We start from the raw sequence: 20,407 nt of genomic DNA, 5'->3' as shown, positions 1-20,407 counted from the left end.
TCACAATACTTCAAAACATTCTCACGATACACATCACAATATTTAATTTCTCTGGGATTTTATAAGTTGGGACAGACAAAATAGAACATGTAGCGCAATATTTAAAAATACTATAATGATAATAAAAAACCTGGTATAATAATGTCTGATTAAGCTTACTTTAAAAAACGTAGCGACTCAGTGTTCTTTAAGCACTGGCGACATCCACAATGTGGTCAAAACTGTATTGTGCGTACTGTGAAAACTGATCAGGAGACCGATAAAATATCATATTGCCTACACCTAATTCCTAGTCAATCCAATATGGGCACACAACTCAGGTAGTCAAAATGCATATATTTTAGGATTGATATCAGAATTATACTGGTATCGACAGATTTTTTCTGGAAAAAAATGTATTTACACACACACACACACACACACACACACACACACACAGGTATCAGCATGGCCACAAATGCACATGAACAGTATACACTGGCTTTGTTAAGAGTTTTGGGTCATATGAAGGCTTTGATCATAACATTCTCCCCATCACACATCGCATGTACATACTTTAATCAACATGAGGCTTGTTCACACAGCAAGAATGACCTTTTATAAAATTTAACCCAATACCATCCATAACACCACACAGAAATGTTAACCTAAAACAAATACTGAACCAACTCACGCTATCGAAACAGAAGACCCTAAGATACAAGCCTAAAATACTAGGGAAGCATTGATATGGGAATTCTGAGACAATGCAGATAGACAGTGTTTCTCATGTACATATCTGCTGATGCTAATGCTGCAGAAATTGGTACTAGAAACAAATGGCTTAGCATTATAAAGAAATGCAACATTTATTTCTGCAGGGTTACAAATGCAGTGCAGTCTCTCTCTGAGAAAATAAGCAGACACGAAAAACAGGGCAGAAAGACACTCGCCTTGTCTCCACTGGAGTAGAAGAAGTATCGGAGGCGGACAATGTTGCAGTGGTCCAGCTTCCTCATGATCTGAAGCTCACGGTTCTGCAGGGAATAAGAGAAGAAACACAGGAAAAGGCTGCCTTTTAGCTTGCTCATCATAATACAGTACATCTAACATTTGATGAAACATGAAACAAACAACTCATCACTTTATAGGTACTAGAAAAACACTGGATCACTTGGTTAGATGTCAATTTTGTCATTTAGCCCTGATATTTTACACTGATAGTGTCAGTAGGAAACCCTATTAGCTGCAACTGACAACTATTGCTTATATTACTTAACTATTATGCTTTATTAGTTTCCTCTCCTTGTGTTGCCATTTACACTGGAAGTTCTCTGCAGCAAGTGATTTTTTTTTCTTACATGTGGCAACAAAATATTCCACCCTTCCCATAACTGGCATTACCTTTACAACCCTAGAAAATACACAGTCTTTCTGAAAGGCAGTAAGACTGGCTTTGTTTCTTGATTAGTTTCTAGTCATGCACCACTGTTTAGACACCACACCACAAATGACCCCTATACAAAAACCCCTTTAACGTGCTCAGTAACAAGAACACTGTACTGCCCGCAGGCTGAACACACAGAAGCTGCAGGTCAGTTTCTGGGCTCATTTGTGACAAGCCGAGTGGACCAGAATAGAACCGACGCAATGGGCCGGAACCATGGCAACCAGTCTCTGACAGACACGCCCTCTGAGCCACACTGGCTGATATGGAGACTGTATTTAGCACACCACCCACACTGAGAGAGAGAGAGAGAGGGAGAGAGCGAGAGAGGGAGAGAGCGAGAGAGCGAGAGAGCGAGAGAGAGAGAGAGAGAGAGAGAGAGAGAGAGAGAGAGAGAGAGAGAGAGAGAGAGAGAGAGCGAGCGAGCGAGCGAGAGAGCGAGCGAGAGAGAGAGAGAGAGAGAGAGAGAGAGAGAGAGAGAGAGAGAAAGCAACAGAAACATCACATTCACAGTGATTAAGGGAAACGAAGGAAATGCAGAGGTGGGTTATTAAAATAAATCCTGTTAGAATCATCGAAAGCTGAATATATCAAGCACATTTCTAGGCATTCTCCACTGCAGCTGTACAGTGTGGGCTGTTCAGCAACAGTGACGGAAGCAGCAGCAGAACAGATCACTGTCAAACACTAGTCACTCAGCACGAACACATAGAAATAATATGCTATATAGACCACATATGGCCCAGATAATCACACATTCAATGGAAAACCTAAACCGACCATTTCGTAGACAGCCAGATAGATAGATTGATCTATAGCTCGATAAACAGACCGACAGACTTTACAGATGCAGACAGCCAGCCAGACTGACAGCTTTCCAAAAAATAAAAAACAAATATTTTAGTTGATGCTGGAACACTGCTGTGAGGATTTGATGGCATTTAGCAAGGTCAGGTACTGATGCTGGACCATAAGTTCTCTATCACAAACATCACTCCAGCTCATCCCAAAGGTATTGGATGGAGCTCCATCACTTCAGAGAACACAGTTCCACTGCTCCCCAGCCCAATGCTGGGGGGCTTTATACCCCCCCCTCGCCGATGCCCGGCATGGACACGGTGACCTTAGACTCAAGTGCGGCTGCTCCAGAGCGCCCCATTCTATCAGTCAATGCATTTCTATGGAGATTAGACAAGCTGTGTTTGCGCACAACTGAACACCTGCGTCAGCATTGGGCGCAACTTAAAGTAGCTCAATTCAGTAATTAGAAGGGCCGTCTGGATCTCGGACGAACAGTGTCAGTAGATACATGGCTAGATAGTTAGGTAGAGTCTTTGTTCAGCAAGAAGAAATCTTTAACAGTCTGTGTTGCACATGCACAAACCACAAGGGCAGACACTAAGACCCACAGATTATATACATCCGTGTGGGTGTATGTGATAGATGAAGTCTATAAAACAGGTCTAGGCTTAAGCTTTAAGACTGGTATGCCCTTTTAAGCATGTTATTCTTCTCACCACCTGACTCCTTCTCTCTATGAGATCATTTGGCTTTGTGGTTTTCCATGTCGCACAGCCAGCACACCACCATTACAATTAATGTGTCAGTGCACACGTGCAGACACCTCAGCACACATCTATACACAGATCCCCAAGCACATAATGCAGTCATACTGCTCATAAGAGGAAACATATCTTCCAAGTTTTAACACAGCTAAACTGTAAAGAAGCAATATTAATGAGTACAGCTGCTTTTACATTATGAAGTTAGACTGTCAACGGCAAATCAAACAACAGCGCAACACGGCTGTCAACTGAATGCTCACCAAGTCTTCAAAATTCCCAACTTTTGCCGTGAACCGCAGCAATGGAATGAAACAGATGTTTACTGTTTGGGGGTACGGAAACTAAACATCTTAATATTGAATTCCAGGTGCACTGAGATGTTTCCCCCACCCTCCGCACCCCAAACACGAACATGTTTCACATCTCTTACTTCTTCCTTTATTTCATTAATGTTCTTTTCATTTATCCTTATTTCATCTTATTTACTATCTTAGTTACTATCTTCTTGTAATTTTAATGGTTTATTACTACTATGATTACTATTACTTTTTAGCATTTGTTATGTTTTTGCTATTTAACTTCTCAATCCTTCTCTGTATTGGCTCAGCTACACTGTAAATTAGGGTTTCCTTCAATGTACTCTGAGTTTAGATAAAAGGTTGACTGATTGCTTGCTTGAAATGCAGCGTAACAGAGGAAATAACATCAAACTGTGCATAGATGTCCTACTGGAAAATCACTATCATAAAATAACAAAACCTTAATTCATAAAGGCTATGACACCACCTAGTCACTGGCCAAGGCTGAGCAAACGCTGATCATTGTCTCAGTGATAACTCAGCAGGCTAGTGATAAAGGTTTATTCAGGTAATACTTAATTTGCAGGCTACCTTAGATGCCAGTTTTATAGAACAATTCCTGGATATTTATGAACAGCTTACGCCAGTTATTACATGATGACAAGTCTTATGAAGATAATTACACTGTACTGGCGTAAGAGAACTTGGTAACACTGTTGTATTTTGAGTGGTCCTGTTTAGATGAAACAAACACTCAACACACTTTCAGTAACGTCAAAAACATATGAGGGTTAGGATTAGGTTTTGAGTTGAGGTTAAGGTTAGGATTAAGGTCAGGGTTAGGTTGTGGGTAAGGTTGGGTAAGGTTAGGTTCTGTGTAATGGAACATTAACACTAACAAAACATCTTCTTAATGTAAGTAATGTATCAACAGAACATCTACAAGATATTTATTTTAGTGTATTCAGAAGCTTCACTACTGCTACTTCACTGATATGTTGATGTGTTGCTGTTAAGAGTTTATTAATTATCTACAAAACTCCAGATAAAGTGTTACCAGGAACCTGAACTAAAGTGACTGACATTTGTCCCATTTATAACACTGTTATGAAGCATCATTTCTAGTGATGAACCTTATAAAGAAGACACCTTTTATCAGTTCTATGGACGATTCTGACACCCTTAAAACTATAAAAGTAGCCTTCAAATAAAGTATTATAGATCATTTTCTGACTGTGTCCAAATGAGCCTGGCTGTTGTAACCAATCAGACAACTTAGAATGGCACATTCTGGCACATGATAAACACCTTTAGCTACAAATTTAATGCCGGAAAGGCAACTGAAAGCATTTCTCATTCTCAATGAACGAGGTGGTTTAAGAGTCATTGATATCTCCAGTTGCTATGCGGAAGGTCAGTTCTGCAATCTGACCGAAAATTGAAGAGAAGGGCACTTCATTAAAGAGTGAATGCACCGAGAAGCGAGCGTCAGTGTGACGGTTGAGAGTGAATGGTGAAGTTGCCATGGTGACAGAACTTGATGTGATTACTGGATGATGAGTTTAATATGTCAAGCAGAGAGAGAGTGATGGGTATGAGTTTGGGTGGTGGAGTCTAACGTAAGCCTGAAAGACATGATAAAGTGAACAGAAGACAGCAAACATAGGTGTCTGTTAAAATATAAAACAAGCCACTGAATACTGGTGTTTATGGGAGGAACTATTACAGATACTGATACATGCAAAAGGCACACAACATGATCAACTCCCACATACAGTATATGTGACCTCTAATGGAGAGAAAAAAACTGAATTAAAACTCAAACATCATTCAAAATTTCTCATCACAGTTACTGAGGACAAAATACAGACAATACAAGGCCGTCAGTCGCTCAGTAACTTAGCAGGTGCTTTCATTCGGATTGTGGGGTTTTATCCCCAGATGGTGGTGGTCAAGTTTGGGTCAGGTTTAGAGAGAATTCTGTTGGGCTACAGTCGGGTTCAAATTCAAAACTTCCAGCCAGGTCAGCGCAAACTCAGGCGAGACCCAATTACAGCCGTATACCACCACCATCTGTGGTCAAGAGTCAAGGACAGCACAGTTAGCTTTGGATGGGAAGGATGACTTTGTCTCTCTCCTGTTGAACTCCAGCAGTGCTTTCAGTCTTCCGCAGCTTTCTCACTGCTCAAGAAAGAGAGCATTTCTCTCCTCCAACCTCTTTCTGCGTCTCACTCATTTGCTACCATGCCACACTCAAAGAGAAGCCAAAATCCTAAAATAACCAGCAAATAATAACTTATTTTTATTATTCAAGGCCAGACTGTCCCAGGAACTTTCTGTAGGTCTGTATTTCACCTCATCCCTTCCTCATGCTTCTCCACCTGTCCTTGTGCATCTTACTGTAGCCTTGCAAGCCAGACATCTGGCTATCATTAGAAGGTCTGTTGGGTTTTGTCCCTAAATGTGGCCAAGAACAAAATAGCTTCACAGGAATGGGCCATTTGACTGACAGGCAGAATTTTATAACATGCAGAGGTTGATGACGGCCCTATAACAAAGACAGACTTGCATGAAACAAGTGGTGCTAACTGTGACCAGCTAGCATTTATGTTGATAGACAAAGGTTTGTTTAAAGTTGTTAACCATGGATGCACTGACTAAAATCTTACCTTAAATCTCTTGTCCTGCAGGACCTTCTTGATTGCCACCAGTTCTCCTGAGTCGCAAAGCTTGGCCTGGTAGACAACACCGAATGAGCCGTTGCCAATGACCTTGGTATCTGTGTAGCTGACCTCCTGCGGCCTGTCGGGACCCTGGCCTGGGGTCGCCACCACTGTGGTCACTTTACTGCCATCCTTATCTCCTACAGCACAGAACAGATGAGACAGAGTCAGTCTATAAACAGCATACACAGGCAGAATCAACTGGCAAGGCTCTCTCCATCTGAGCAGAGCAAACCAGACTAAGGGTCTTTATTTTTTATTTGTTTGTTTAGGAGATGACAGTAAACACAGACATGCACAACCAGTGAAAATGAGTATACTGTTGACTTAAGGCTTCATTGGACCCATCCAATTTTGAAAAGCAGTAAGAAGTATGGCTCATTATTGGTATTAAAGGTGCTGGATAATAGACAATTCAATCCTTGCCAAATATCACTCTTTAATCCATTTTCTAAATGACCCAATGTTGCAGAACATCATTTTCAGTCTTAGTATGCAAGCAGTTAAAGTACTCAGTGTAAAGGTGTTAATCAGTGATGAAGTGTAATACTCCACTGAATGTCATAAGCCCTGTGATATGACATGGTAGCAGTCCAGCAGTCATAAATTTTGGCCCAAGGGGTTACAGATTAGATGGCTGTTACATCCTTCATCAAGTTTCCTAAACCCATGACCTCCAGGGAGAACAGACACTTCAAGCCAGCTAGCGCAACTCACTTTGAGCTAAATAAGTAAACCATAAAAGTAAAAGCCTGAACATGAGCCAACTTTTAGGCTTTTAGCTTATAAGCAAAGGCATGCGTGCTGCCTGCACTGACCTTACAGAACACAAGGCACGTGAAGAATAATCCTAGGTGTGGCTTATAAGAACCGTACAGAGGACTTGGAGGAGCTTTACATTCTTTAAGTGCAGGGTACTTACAGGAATCTTTGAAATATGTTCAGTGACCTATAGAGCTCTACAGAAATGTGCCAACAGTGGGCCAGTTCATCCGGACACTAATGTTCAGAGATACATGTAGTAAAAAATGTGGTTGTGGCAGTAATGATAAAATTCAATAATCGCAATATTTTCCAAATATATCACAATGTAACGGCATTACATGATAATGTTTGCATTAACCTTTTAAACTCCAAACTCCAAAATGCACTTCATCATATTCTTCATAACTTTCATATTTCATAAGCTACATTTAAAAGGTGGGTGTCGTATGAGAGCTGAAACTGTCTTCTTTCCAGTCAAATAGATGGGTAATGTAATTTTAAACCCTTGTAGTAAAAGAAGCTGAACTTTATTATTTATTTATATAGCACCTTTCACGCACTGTGGTCATTCAAAGCGCTTTAAAAATGAGAAAATACAAAGACAATTACAAATCAAATTTAAAGTTAAATTTAAAGTAAAATATATATATTTAACACAATCAGTTTTGACTTTGTCACTCCAAAACCAGTCAGTAGACTTTGAGCTCTCAAACAACCTCTATACGGCTGTCATTTTAGCATCACTCAGCTTGAACCAAGCCTGTGCTGTGGTGTGTGGCACGTGTGAGAAGATCTGATTTTGGCTTTGTCACTCCAACACTAGTCACTCAACTTTTGCTCTCTCACACATTAGTTTTTTATAATATACATTTGTTGCAGCAGATCAGCAGTCAGAATCAAGCCTGTACTGCACTGTGTGGCCCTGTTGGGCATCTAGCCTGCACGCTAAGCTAACATTAAGACTACAGATCTACAGCTACACCACCAGGCAACAGGTTCAATTTCGCCTTTCTGTCCCTTCAGTGCCAGTTACTCAACTTCACTGCCTCAGATTTGAACTGATCTAAATTGTGTCACGTTTTAGTTAGTCAGAATCAAATAAGTTCTGTGGTGAGCAGAGCTGTTATCATGCTAGCTAAGCTGATGCTAACCAGCTCCTCTCTCCTAGTTAGCAGCACTGTTTAATATTTATCAATTGTTAGATAGTTTAGCATTTATTGAAAGACGGTTTCACTTACTTTGGTGACCATGTAAGCAAACCTTTTGAATATTTTTTTTATTTTATAATATGAGCCTAAACAAAAGCAACAAAAGCTTTTACATTAGTAGATACTGCCCATCCCTAATTTACAGGGATTATTAGTGCTCCACAGTGGTCTTTCTTGAAGTCATCCATGGAAGGTGGGGCTTAAGACATGTAAGGTGCAAAAAGTACAGTAGAAGGACTGTGTGTGTGTGTATATGTGTGTGTGTGTGTGTGTGTGTGTGTGTGTATATGTGTGTGTGTGTATATGTGTGTGTGTGTGTGCGCACCGCAACAACTGGCAGTGTTGGTAGTGACTCTGTGCTCCAGACTGCGGTTCAAAGTCCTTGCTAACCCTGTTAAAGGTTAACTGTCGGCCCCGAGCCCCTTCCTAACATACACTGAGACCAACCCTCACTCATTCCTATACACAGTGAGTAAAAGACGTTAATTAATACAGCTTTCAATAAAACTGTCCCTGGAGTAGTCTAAAGAGGCTGGATCCCCAAACAACCTGCCTCGTTTTACGTTAAGTATTGTTTAAACACGAACGAACTTGAAATTACTCCCATAAGCACACTTTACAATGGTGATATAGAAGTAACCTATCAGAATGGTCACGCTCCAGAGTACTACTCTCCCTCTCATTCTCTCACACACAATTCATCTTCCTTTTCCTCCTGAACCTGAAACTCGGCCAACCAGCCCCAGCTGTGCGGCTATACACCAACCCGGCCATTTCCCTGTCGTTTCCATGGCAACAAAGACCTCTCCGAGATGCTTTGGCCCACTTCCTGAAGTCACACCGCCAGAACATGCAGACACGCATACATACATGCACATGCATGTAGCCATCAGTCAAGCATAACGATGAGATACAAATCTAAAACCAGCAGCAGCAGCAGATTCCTCACATCTCACCAAAAACGCAGCTCACAAAAGCATTCCCTAAGTGAAGAGAGGAAAGAATGATCTTGTGGTCCTGCCACGCTGTCGGACTGGTTATGTGAGCTTAGTAGGCGCCAACAGCACGAACAGCAACGGGAGAAGAAACACATTACTGGTGATCAGAACGATCTAGGCCTGTCATTAGAATTTAATATTTCCTTATGATTAACTGCTTTCAAAATTTTCAAAATTTCAATAAACAAAGTAATTGAGCTGGTTTTGATCTGGGATACAACATTGTAGAGAAAGTTACTGACTTGTATTTTCATTGTATGGACCTATTAAAGTACAGGCCTTGCTTTGTCTAGTTCCTAGCTATACTTACTTTGCAGCTAAAACTAGGTTGCTCTGACATGAAGTTATCTATATCACTCTGTGCACAGACACAGAAAACGACTACAGTTACCCAAATTCCTGCATCAAGCAGGCCTGGCTGATGTCACTTGAGCTGAAATTTTAGCTGACAATTGCCTGATTGTTTCCAAGCTATGTTTGATTGCTGGCTATTACTAGTTGTACTGCTGAAATGATAAACAACTCTGCTGTGCATGCATATACACAACTGCCCACACAGAATCATGGGTAGGGAACATTCACTTCGCTACATCAGAATTGGGAATATTTTTGTCTTCATAAATACCATGATGTCTCAATGAATGTGTTTATGGGTGCACTGATACGATACCAGATACCAGGTTCATTTATTCATACTCATTAAACTGAACCGGTACCAACATCCGATGCCACCTGTTATCATGTAATGTATGCTGGCAGTGACCAAGGGTCTGCTCACACCGAAGTGCTGCTGATGCCGTGGCAGTTGGAAACCAGATTGTCGGTCACTTTAAACATCCCGCCTGTTCTGTAGTGTTTTAAGCTGTTGCCTGCTGGGCTAAGCTAATGCGAGTGTACAGTGCCTCCCACTGCAGTAAAGGCTCGATTCCAGTGAACCAATGTTTTAAAAACATTGGAGAAAGACAAAACACAAATTCATCTGGTGTTGAAGTGACAGAAAGATAAAAAGTGAAACTGTTTTGTGGTGATGTGAACTCTACCCGGATGGGCTGTGCTAATGCTAGTGTAGTCAGCTGGCTAAAGGCTAGTGTTCTTCAGTATTTCCTGCTTCTGGTTTAGCAGCACAGCATATGAAGAAAGAAACCGCACCAGCGCACAATGGCACAGCATGGCCCTGGGAACCTCTAAGCCATAGGTGCCCAGTCTTCTTTGCAAAGGGCCCTTGTGGCTGCAGGTCTTTATTCCAAGTGAGCAGATCACACCTGATTACACTTGTTTAATCAATTGCTCAGTCTTCAAACAACAGATCATGTGAGCTCCTGCTTTGTTGGAATAAACCTGCAGCCACACCGGCCGTTTGAGGACAAGACTGGACACCACTGCAATAGCCTCTACAGTGAAAAACAACCCAAACAAAACAAGTTATGTAAAGTCTGTAAGACATTCTTTTGGTATAGAGTAGCAGCACTCAGAAGCATGATGTCATTAACTTTACGAAAGTTTACTTACATCTGATATTGTGACACTGATATCTAGAAAACAAACTATATATATATAAATAATATATATATATATATATATATAAATAAATAAAATATATATATATATATATATATATATATATATATATATATATATATATATATATATATATATATATATATATAAAAAAATAATATGTCTGCTTCACAGAAAGCCATAAGACATCGCAATAAAATAAACCCAAATCAGCTCTACGAGTATGAACGAGTATGAACAACCCCATCAGCCAAAAAATGAGCCTGAGTGAGTTCGGTATCGTCAGCGGCTGTAAGGCGATTCTTTTTCCACTGACGTAAAGTTTCCCCTTCTCTCACTCTCTGAAGTTTCTGGCAAAGAGATGGGGTGTTTTTCTGAAGACCCCTCCCAGTTATAAGGGAGAGAAAGAGGGGAGGAGGGGAGAGAAACAGAGGAAAAGTTTTATTCTCTTTATCTTCAGAAATTAAGAGAATAAAACAGAAAGAGATGGAAGAGAAGGAAGAACCACATACAAACAGAATGATAAAAAAAGATGATGAAGAAAGAGGAGCATCTTCACCTAAATGACTCAGTGCTTATGTATGGTCTCACCCTCAGTACACACCCAGAAACGTACACACCTACAGTCTGTGTGCTTCAAGGCACCTCAGGGCCTAAAGATCACAGTCAGGCAGTATTTAACAGAATACTGCAGCCTGATGACCTTTGACCTACATGGAGCAGAAACGGCCAAAACAAACAGCAGTATGATGCTAATTTCTGCAAGCCCCCCCACCCCCCATAGGATTCTAGTAGTATGTTAGCGCTAAGCTACTGCTGTTTCACATGTTTTGGCTGTTCTAGATACCTTGCATGTTGCAGTTTCACAGTGAGCCTTTCATTAAAGAGACCTGACATTGAGCTTCTGCTGTTTTCCTTTTCTATCAACTGGCTAAACACTACTACTCACATTCACAATCAGTGACGTATCTCGGACTTCCAGACGGCCTTCAGTGATGCTTGCCCCTCACAAAATTAGCCCCACCCATTGGAAATCAATTCCTGCTTTATTTCATTCTTTAGTCCGTTCCTAATTATGGTAATGGTTAGATCGACACGTTAAGCCTTCTCTACAGCTCCTGAAGTCCTAGGCAATAGGAGAGCCCGCTTAGCTGTATCTACCTAAATACCATGGTGGGGAAAAAAAATCCTGATTGGACAATTTTCCACTGGTCGTTTCCAGAATGTAACCCTTTTTTCGCCAGCCGAAACTTACAAATGAAAATCAGGGTATTACTACAATACCTGCAATGCAATTACATTAAACTAGAATGACTGTTCTATTAAGCAAAAAATAAATAACGTTTATTTATATATTTATATATATAGAAATCCTTTCCTTTACATTGGAGAAGCAGTAATTTAGCCATAATACAACACAAACACTTCACATATTAGGAGCTTTACTGACCCCATGTCCAGCAGACTAGGCTACACATTTAATTCTTGGTTCACGACTTCAGTGGCAACAGAAACCATTCAGTGTTTTTCTATATGATAAGCAGCAGGCAGTAAATGCTCTTAAGTTAAAGTCTCTCTTCCCTCACTTGCTCACTCATTCCTTCCTTCATTCGGTCCCTGACTCTCTCATTACACTTCTCTATCCTTCCTTCAAAAGCAAGCTTTTTCCTTCCATCACTCGCTCGCTCACTCCCTGCTTCACTTCTAGCTATTGCCTTCACTAACTCACTCTTGCCTCACTCCTCTCTCTCTCTCTCTCTCTCTCTCTCCTTCATTTTCTCCCTCATGTCTTGCTCCTTCCTTCCTTGACTCGCTTCTCTCCTACTCGTTTACTCCTCCCTTCCCTTTCCAGCTTGTTTCTTTATTCCTTCCTTACTCAGTCCTCATTACTCACCTCACTCCTTCCTTCACTCAACTCCCTGCCTCGCTTACTTGCTCCTTCCCTTGCTACACTGAGCTGCATCATGTATAAGGCTGCTCTTTTCAGCTCCTTGTCCAAAATCAAAATGTTCCTGAAGCTCAGTCTCAGCTGGAAATGGCTGTTTAACATGGAGAAAAGACAAAGAATTACAAGTGAGTTTGGTGGTTGAGCCACAGCATTTCCACAGGCACAGACCTACAATTGAATGTTTTGATTAAGTTCCACACAAACGAAAGAGGTACATGCGTGTGTGTGTGTGTGATTTTACCCCACATCGAGAGCCATTAGAATTGTAAAACGCTTTGCAAGCTGCTTTGTCATAATAACCGGCTGGCCGTTCTATCAAAGGCCTGAACATGCTTTCATCTCTCCATCAAAAGCTCTGAGAAGCCAATTCAACATGAAGCGTAACCGCAGTTACGAAACTACTACTACACATCTGATGTTCATACACACAAAGCAAGCCGTGCGTGATGGAGCACAACTAAATCAATACCCAAACACACACTGTCTATATATATGCACCACAGTATAAGGGCACTGCCATCATGCAAAGCTCATTAATATTCTGCCAAATCATGTCACACATGTTCTAATGCAGACACAAGTGACTTCTCGCCAGTTATCTCATCTGAAACAACACTACATTTAATATTAACTTGTTTATTAAGACTTAATTTAGCCCAATCCAACACCTTTGGGATGAGTTGGAGTGGAGTTCAGCATCCAGAACTAATCATCCAAAATCAGTACCTGATTTCACTAATGCTCGTGTGGCTGAATGCAATCAAATCCTCACAGCAATGATCCAACATGGGGGAGGTTCCAAGGAGGTCACAAAAGTGATGCTATAATATTTTAACCTTTTAAAAAACAGAGAAAATAATGCTGCCGAGCAGCCGTGTCACTTAAACTGGAAAGAACGCAGACAATTTGTTTCCGAAGTGGAAACAAACTGCCTTAAATTTCACTTCGTGAAATATTTTTAACACTTACAAAGAAAAAAAGAAAAAATACTGCACCCTGAAAAAGGTTAAGAAGCTGTGACCTAATGTACAGCCTTCCCAGAAGAGTAGAGGCTGTAAATGCAGCAACAAACACCCTATTAATACTCCTCACTTCAGAAGAAACACTGGCAACAACAGCTGTGGTCAGAATAGCTCTGGAGTTTGAAGAGTGGGGGAACATGCCTCTGAATGAAACCAGGGAGGAAGTTCAGCAGCACATCAGGTGCAGTAAGCATTTCTGCAATATCAGCAGTAGTGAGGGTAACTTTAGCAGAGCTGTTCTCATCCAGGTACGATCGCCAATTCCACACAAAATAAACTGATAGTAAACATTATTATATTACAGATGTGTAGAACACCATTTTATCCCAGCCGAACATTTGGTGTCGATTAACCACAATAATCCCTCTCTGTTAATGTGTGACGTAAGTTCGGGTTTCAAATTCAGCTGTACCAGTCAGACTGGGTTGGTTCTCAAAGTCGTGGGTTGTTCAGGTTTCAATTTCACGTATATGCAGACCTCTATTCTGTTGGCAGCGAAGCTAAATGTAATGCTAAAAGAGAATAATGAAGTCCAGGCACTAAAAACAAAAATATCGATGCACACGAGATTGCAAAACATTGAACGTGACACAAATGTCAAAAATATGAAATATTTGAATGCATTTTCACATCAAAACTAAACACTAATGTTTTTTTCTGGAATCTCACCATGTTGTTCAGACCACAAACCGGCAAACACGCCTGGGGGGCACTTTTCATTTTGGAAAGCTGAACGCAGAACGGAGAGTTTCACCGCCTCATTCAGCTGCTAGATCTTTATGAGAGCTTTCGCTTATAGCTCAGATGTCTGTAATCCAGATACAACATCAAGTGAGTTGTTTCTGGAGATGCTAACTCCATCTGTGAGGAAGCAAAAGGCAGACTAAACTGCCTGACTTTTAAAAAAAGTTCTAGTTGCTGGGCCCAGTTAACCAGCCGTACTGATTACTGCCATACAAGAGAGATTGGTGGATGAGTTTATGTTACCTGTCATCTTGCGGGACCAGATGTGATCTAGTACTCAGAATACACATCTGGGGACAAAGTCGAGAAATTTTGGGCTAAATGTGTGAGAGATGGTAGATTTATTATGGTGGGAACAAACTGAATGTGAAACTTCTAAACCAATCCAGTGCCTCATGAAGGCACAACTCAAAGTAGAGGGCGATGGTGCAACTGTCAACACTGTCCAAAGGACGAGTCTGTCGTTAGCCGCATGACTGTGATGCAAGTTATTATCGCTGGAAAGTCCCCAAAAAAACTTTAAGCGTAATATCTGTTGCGTGTGTGGAAATTACTTGCAACTGAACAAAAAAACTTTTTAAACTAGACTTTGCATTAGCTTTAGATGACACTGGGCAAGTAATAAAGGTAATGATGGGATAAATGACGAGTAAGTGATGTAGAAAGAATTGGCAGCTATACTACACAAAAGACAAGCTCTCAGATTTGTTTTTGAGCTGAACTGTGTCATCAGTGCAGTCACGACCACTAAAAAGCATGTGAAAAGGACACTCGCTATCTGCAGCAAACAGTAGCGCTAAAAACACAAACACACGTACTCCCCGCTGAGCAATGGTATGAACTTCATCCACAGCTATTCCAACAAGCCCTCCGACGGCTACTTTGTCCATTTCTGTGCTGTGACCTGTGTATGCAGCTGGAATTCCCTTTGCAATTTAAAAAAATTGATCTTGCTCCTCTATTATGGACAGTAATGGACATAACCAAGACCATCAACTATTCAGTTTTAAACATGAAGTTGTAAACAGCTGGCCAGATTTGGTGAACTGAACTTTTAACCACGTCCCGTTTGCAAACAAGCCAAATCTCTTTTCTCTTGAGTTCACGTCTTCAAACTAAGTACATGCAGTGGGTTCACTGAATAGATCTTGTGCCTCGAGCACAGCTCTGACTTAACTAAACTGAAGGGCGTTTCTGAAAAATTAATTTTGAGGAATGCATGTGAGCTAACACTAGTATTTGTCTGGCTAGCTTTGCTTCGCTTGTGTTATTGATTGTACTCCAGACATTAAAAGAGCACACGATTTGGGGGTGGGTGGGTTTAAAACCCTTGTTTGTGGTGGGTGTCGCCACAATCCAGCACAAAATTTAACAAGCTGTCCCCAGATTGTATTTTCATTACTAAATCAAGGCCAGCGTTACTATATCTCTTGGAAAAGTTTGCAAAAAATGGACAGAGGGAGAGTAAAATAACGCTGCATTTTCGTCAACTGAAACTCACAACTGATGTGCAAGATATCAGTTATACACACGCTCGAAATGATTCACTGCTATCTGAATAAATCCTGTCTGGTGTGTAAAGGTCTTAAAAGTGAACTGAAACAGAATTGAAATATAAAAAAAAATAAAAAAAAACCACTAATTTAAAATAAATACAGTTTAAAACTATATTAAACCTGATCCAAGAATGGCTGAAACTGATCCAAGGTCAGCTTTAAATAGCAACTTTAACACAAAATCCACAAGGTACATACGATTTGACCACTGTGTGCCCTGTAGATTCTGTGTGGAAGTTGGTCTTACAAGCTGATCTTAGAAACAGTTGACCTTTATCTTTCTACTGACACAACACACACATACTGAGATGTACACTGACAACTTCATGTCAGCTCAACATCACATTCACACGTCTGCCAGCTGGTTTCGACTGGACGTTGTCGACTTTGCTATAAGAAAATCCATCCACTCCAACAGCGTCCAAACACATTTACTGCACATCAAAGACATATGTTATTAGCTGAAATGTTGAGTTTTTTTTCCTTCAAAGCAGTGAAAAGCTGAAGCCACATGGAACATAATCATTAACGCTACAAAGAAATTAAACAGTTTCTGGGCTGCAGATTAAAACGAACCGCGGATATGATGAAAGAAGGAATTTCTGAAAAGGTCACTGGTATAGCAGGAGTGGAGTGAAGCTGCAGTAATAATTCAACCAGCTTTCTGTCAGCTGAGTGTTTAACCCCAATTACCCTGGAAAAAAGAGAGGGGTTGGGGAGGACAATCATTAAATCCCAGCTAAAACTCGTTCAGGAACACCACGCGCCTCAACACAGGTACTCTCTCTCTCTCTCTCTCTCTCACATTAGAGCGGAGTGTCTTTTAGTCACTGGGGATGAGAGTCACAGTAATGACTTACACACACTCACTCAGCGCAGCTGTCAGAGTGAATTTCTTTTCAAAGGCAAATTCAAATGTCAAGAAAGTTTTGCGTTTGAATGTGTCAGCGGAGTGGGACGCTGTAATTTGTACGTTTTTGTCCCGCTCACGTCTCACGTAATGAAGCCCTGATATCACTGTCACAATACATTTCTTCGTCGAGCTGTGTCTGCTATCACACGTGTCTGTCTGACAGCACCAACATCAAAGAAGGGAAGCTTAGATATCATAACCATAAACTACAAGTATAAAAAACGTAATTTAATTTTCTTGCATCTGTTAAAATATGCTGTAATTGAAGCTACACTGTGCAAGATTTGAATGTGCAATGTGCGGAAGAACATTCTGAGAAGCTGGCTGTGCCTCGAACCCCATCTCTTCATCAGTATAATGCTGATTTCACATTTAAGCCTGAACATCGAGCTGGACCTTCTTTTTGAGGCTGTGTGTTAATATGCAAAGACATGGTCCAAAAACTCCCACCAAATCTGACCCGACGCCTCTGACTTTTAAATTATTATTTCAGGCTTTATAAGGTGACAAGAAGCAGTGCATGTACTACATATTTGAGGGAGTTTTTCTTCTGATTTAGTAAAGCATCTTCTTTCACTCAGTATTGTGAAACGTATCGAACTGTGGACTGAACACATTGTTACACCCCTAGTGAATAAATCGGACGTGTAACAGACGCAGTTTGTTGAAATCTGTGCGTTTGCTCTGTTTAACTCTGTGTTTAAAGTGATTATATATATTGTAAGATGATGTTATGGAGCTGATAGTAAAACAGGTCCTCCAAGAGGCATCAGGACAAGGGTAACGTGCTGGGTAACGAGAGAGAGAGAGAGAGAGAGAGAGAGAGAGAGAGAGAGAGAGAGAGAGAGAGAGAGAGGCAGAAGGATAAAGAGAGAGAGGCAGAAGGATAAAGAGAGAAAGGGACAGATAGATGTAAAGAGAGAGGAACAGAAAGAGAGAGACAAAAAGAGAGAGGGACAGAGAGAGAGAGAGACAGAAAGATGCACAGAGAGAGGAAGAGAAAGAGAGAGACAAAGAGATAGAGGGACAAAGAGAGAGAGAAAGAGAGAGAGAGAGAGAGACAGAAAGATAAAGAGAGAAAGGGACAGACAGATGTACAGAGAGGAACAGAAAGAGAGAGAGAGAGAGAGAGAGAGAGAGAGAGAGAGAGAGAGAGAGAGAGAGTGAGAGTGAGGCAGAAAGAAACAAAGATGGAGAGAGAAAGGGGCAGAAAGAGACAAAGAACATAGAGAGAGGGACAGACAGATAAAGAACAGAGAGAGAGAGAGAGAGAGAGAGAAGAACAGTAAGAGAGAGACGAAGATATATAGAGAGAGGGACAAATAAAGAGAGAGAGAAAGAGAGAGGCTGAAAGATAGAGAGACTGAGTGAAAGAGAGAGAAAGAGACAGACAGACAGGAGAGAGACAGAGAGAGAGATCCTAATGGAGCCCTGCTGTCTCTGAGCCAATCAGATGTCGGTGTTTCTCGCTGTGGAGGCGGGTCTGACTGCGTCTCTCCCGCAGTCTGAGTTTAATCCTGTAAACTCTATAAATAAATCATCATTACTCAGAGTGTGTGAGCTTCCCCACACATTACAGATCATGATGGAGAACACAAGATCGTGAGTGTGCTGAGTCTATAGGGCTCCTAAAGCTGCAGAACACATGATCACAACCATGTGTGCTGTGTGTGTGTGCTTTGTGTGTTTGCACATTCTTCGGGCCACCTGCACAGCAGATGACCCACATCTTCATCAGCACTTAAAGAGCTAACAGAGCACAGAGGCTGGACAGGAACACAGCACTGCTGCAGTGTTTTTACCATGAAAGAAAATTTAACATAAAACAAAATTAGCAGAAATGTAACAACATATTGTACTGTATCTAATTCTATCACCGCGTATTGCACTGCATCATACTGCATCATTGAGGGATGAACTGATATCACTTTCTCTTCCAACATTGGTATCAGTACTGATACTAATCCTAACTGTCTACTAACTACTTGATTAGTACCTATTAATCCTGCTATTTAGACCATTCCATATTTTATATATATTGTTTTGGAAAAAGGGTGTTTTCTGAGTCACACAGACACAAAAAACATGCTCTTTGGTATTATTTGTAAATCACTGCAACACTAGCCTCACTGCATCGTGACTGGCATGTTAGCTTGTGCATAGTGTGTTAGATGGGGCTAATGTATTATCTGAACACTACAAATCACAGCTCTGCTTTTATAAATGTTGAATGCTGACATACAAGAAAAGGAAACATTAATATAAGGCACATTTTCAGCCACTCCTTGTTATTGTTGAATCAAAAAATATATCTAATTATAAATTGTGTTACACTTCTATTTGTCATAAAACACTGAGACAACATAAAGAGCAGCTGGTGTTTTCAAACACAGCAAATAAATAAAAACGAAAGGAAAAAAAGAAATGGCTTGGCCCTTTTATCCATTGATGTCTAGGATTAGGGTGATGTGTTAGGGCTACACGGCCCTCCAAATGGAGTTCAGAGACACACTCCAAACAGGGTGTTATGAGAAGAAAAGAAAAAACAGCGAGATGGCTGAGCGAGCGACCAAAGAAACCCACAAATGTGAGAACTTTCTCCAAAAAAATTTACGATGACCACTGTATTATGTTAGTTTACTGTCGTTTCAGTGTATTATGGCTCTTTTCTTTATAACAAGCATAAAGAAAAATTTGCTAGTAGTAGCAGCTGATGTCTCGGTAGCCAGCTAGCTGAAATTCCTGTTCCACCTTAAATGGTGCAGCGGTTCTGAGGCCTGAGGGGCCAGAATTTAACTGCTGCACCGTTTAAGGTGGAAGGGAAAAATTCAAAGAAGCAGCTGGCAAATAGTTGACTTCAGCTTCAGATCACTAAAGAATTAGGGGTGGACAATAAGTGATCGTCGCCTACCCCCCGCTGAAGGCATATGATGCCCTAAATGTAACTAAAGCCCAGCAGTGAGGAGCTGAACTTTACCCTCCTCTGCTGTCACTGCAGACTGGCAGGGTCGCCTACAGAGCAGCGCTGGTAGCTGTTAATGAAGTAGTTCTTCTTATTTGAGGGCCCCATTTTGTAGGGGAAGATTTTAATCACTACCCCTTGAAACTCAGCTTCAAGGAGAAAGGTGACACTCGAAAACAAGGGGTAGGGGTAAAAATAAGAAATGGGATTGGGCCAAAGAGAAAGACAGACAGGTAACCTCTGACTGCTGTAGTTGAGTGAACCTGTGTGGCTGTTTAACAGAAAGACAGTGTTTAACTGCAGGGCAGATCCACACAGACACAGACACGCCAACTGACCGATAATAAACAGACTCTGGGCAAACACACAAATCTGATCAGCAGATCACACACACACACACACACACACACACACACACACACTCTCTCTCTCTGAAGAGCAGCAGTGTTCTGCCCTCTGACCACCCGTCTGTCCAGACACCAGTACATTATTCTGCAGCTCATTTCTCTGCTCTCTCTCGCTCATTCAAACTGGGTGTCTAAGCAACCAGGGTTATCCAGTGGTCACCATCGAGAGAGACCGGGTGAGAGACAGAGCGAGAGATAACAGAGTAATCTCATGGCTTCAGTCTGAGTGAAGCAGGAAAAAGGAAGAAATAAAAGAAAAAATAAACAAACAAAAGCAGAATCTGATGTTCACTGTAAAACCTTTGTAAAACATCGTTACCAGGAGTCTGAGAACTCAGACACTTCAACAAATC

General features: G+C 41.1%; 1 protein-coding gene across 3 annotated transcripts in view; it reads right to left on the bottom strand.

The window, feature by feature from the left end:
• The window catches only part of gsk3ba (glycogen synthase kinase 3 beta, genome duplicate a), a 65,414-nt gene that overhangs the window by 24,143 nt on the left and 20,864 nt on the right, over nt 1-20,407 (bottom strand). For all 3 annotated transcript variants that reach the window (XM_036570700.1, XM_036570708.1, XM_036570716.1), the window contains exons 2-3: nt 5,960-6,153; nt 933-1,016 (exon numbers count right to left, since the gene is read on the bottom strand). In XM_036570700.1, the coding sequence (XP_036426593.1) occupies nt 933-1,016; nt 5,960-6,153 (278 nt within the window). The remainder of the gene's footprint in view (nt 1-932; nt 1,017-5,959; nt 6,154-20,407) is intronic.

This window comes from Colossoma macropomum, unplaced genomic scaffold (genome assembly GCF_904425465.1).
Source record: "Colossoma macropomum unplaced genomic scaffold, Colossoma_macropomum, whole genome shotgun sequence".
Taxonomy (NCBI): domain Eukaryota; kingdom Metazoa; phylum Chordata; class Actinopteri; order Characiformes; family Serrasalmidae; genus Colossoma; species Colossoma macropomum.
This window is presented reverse-complemented; position numbering and strand designations above follow the sequence as displayed.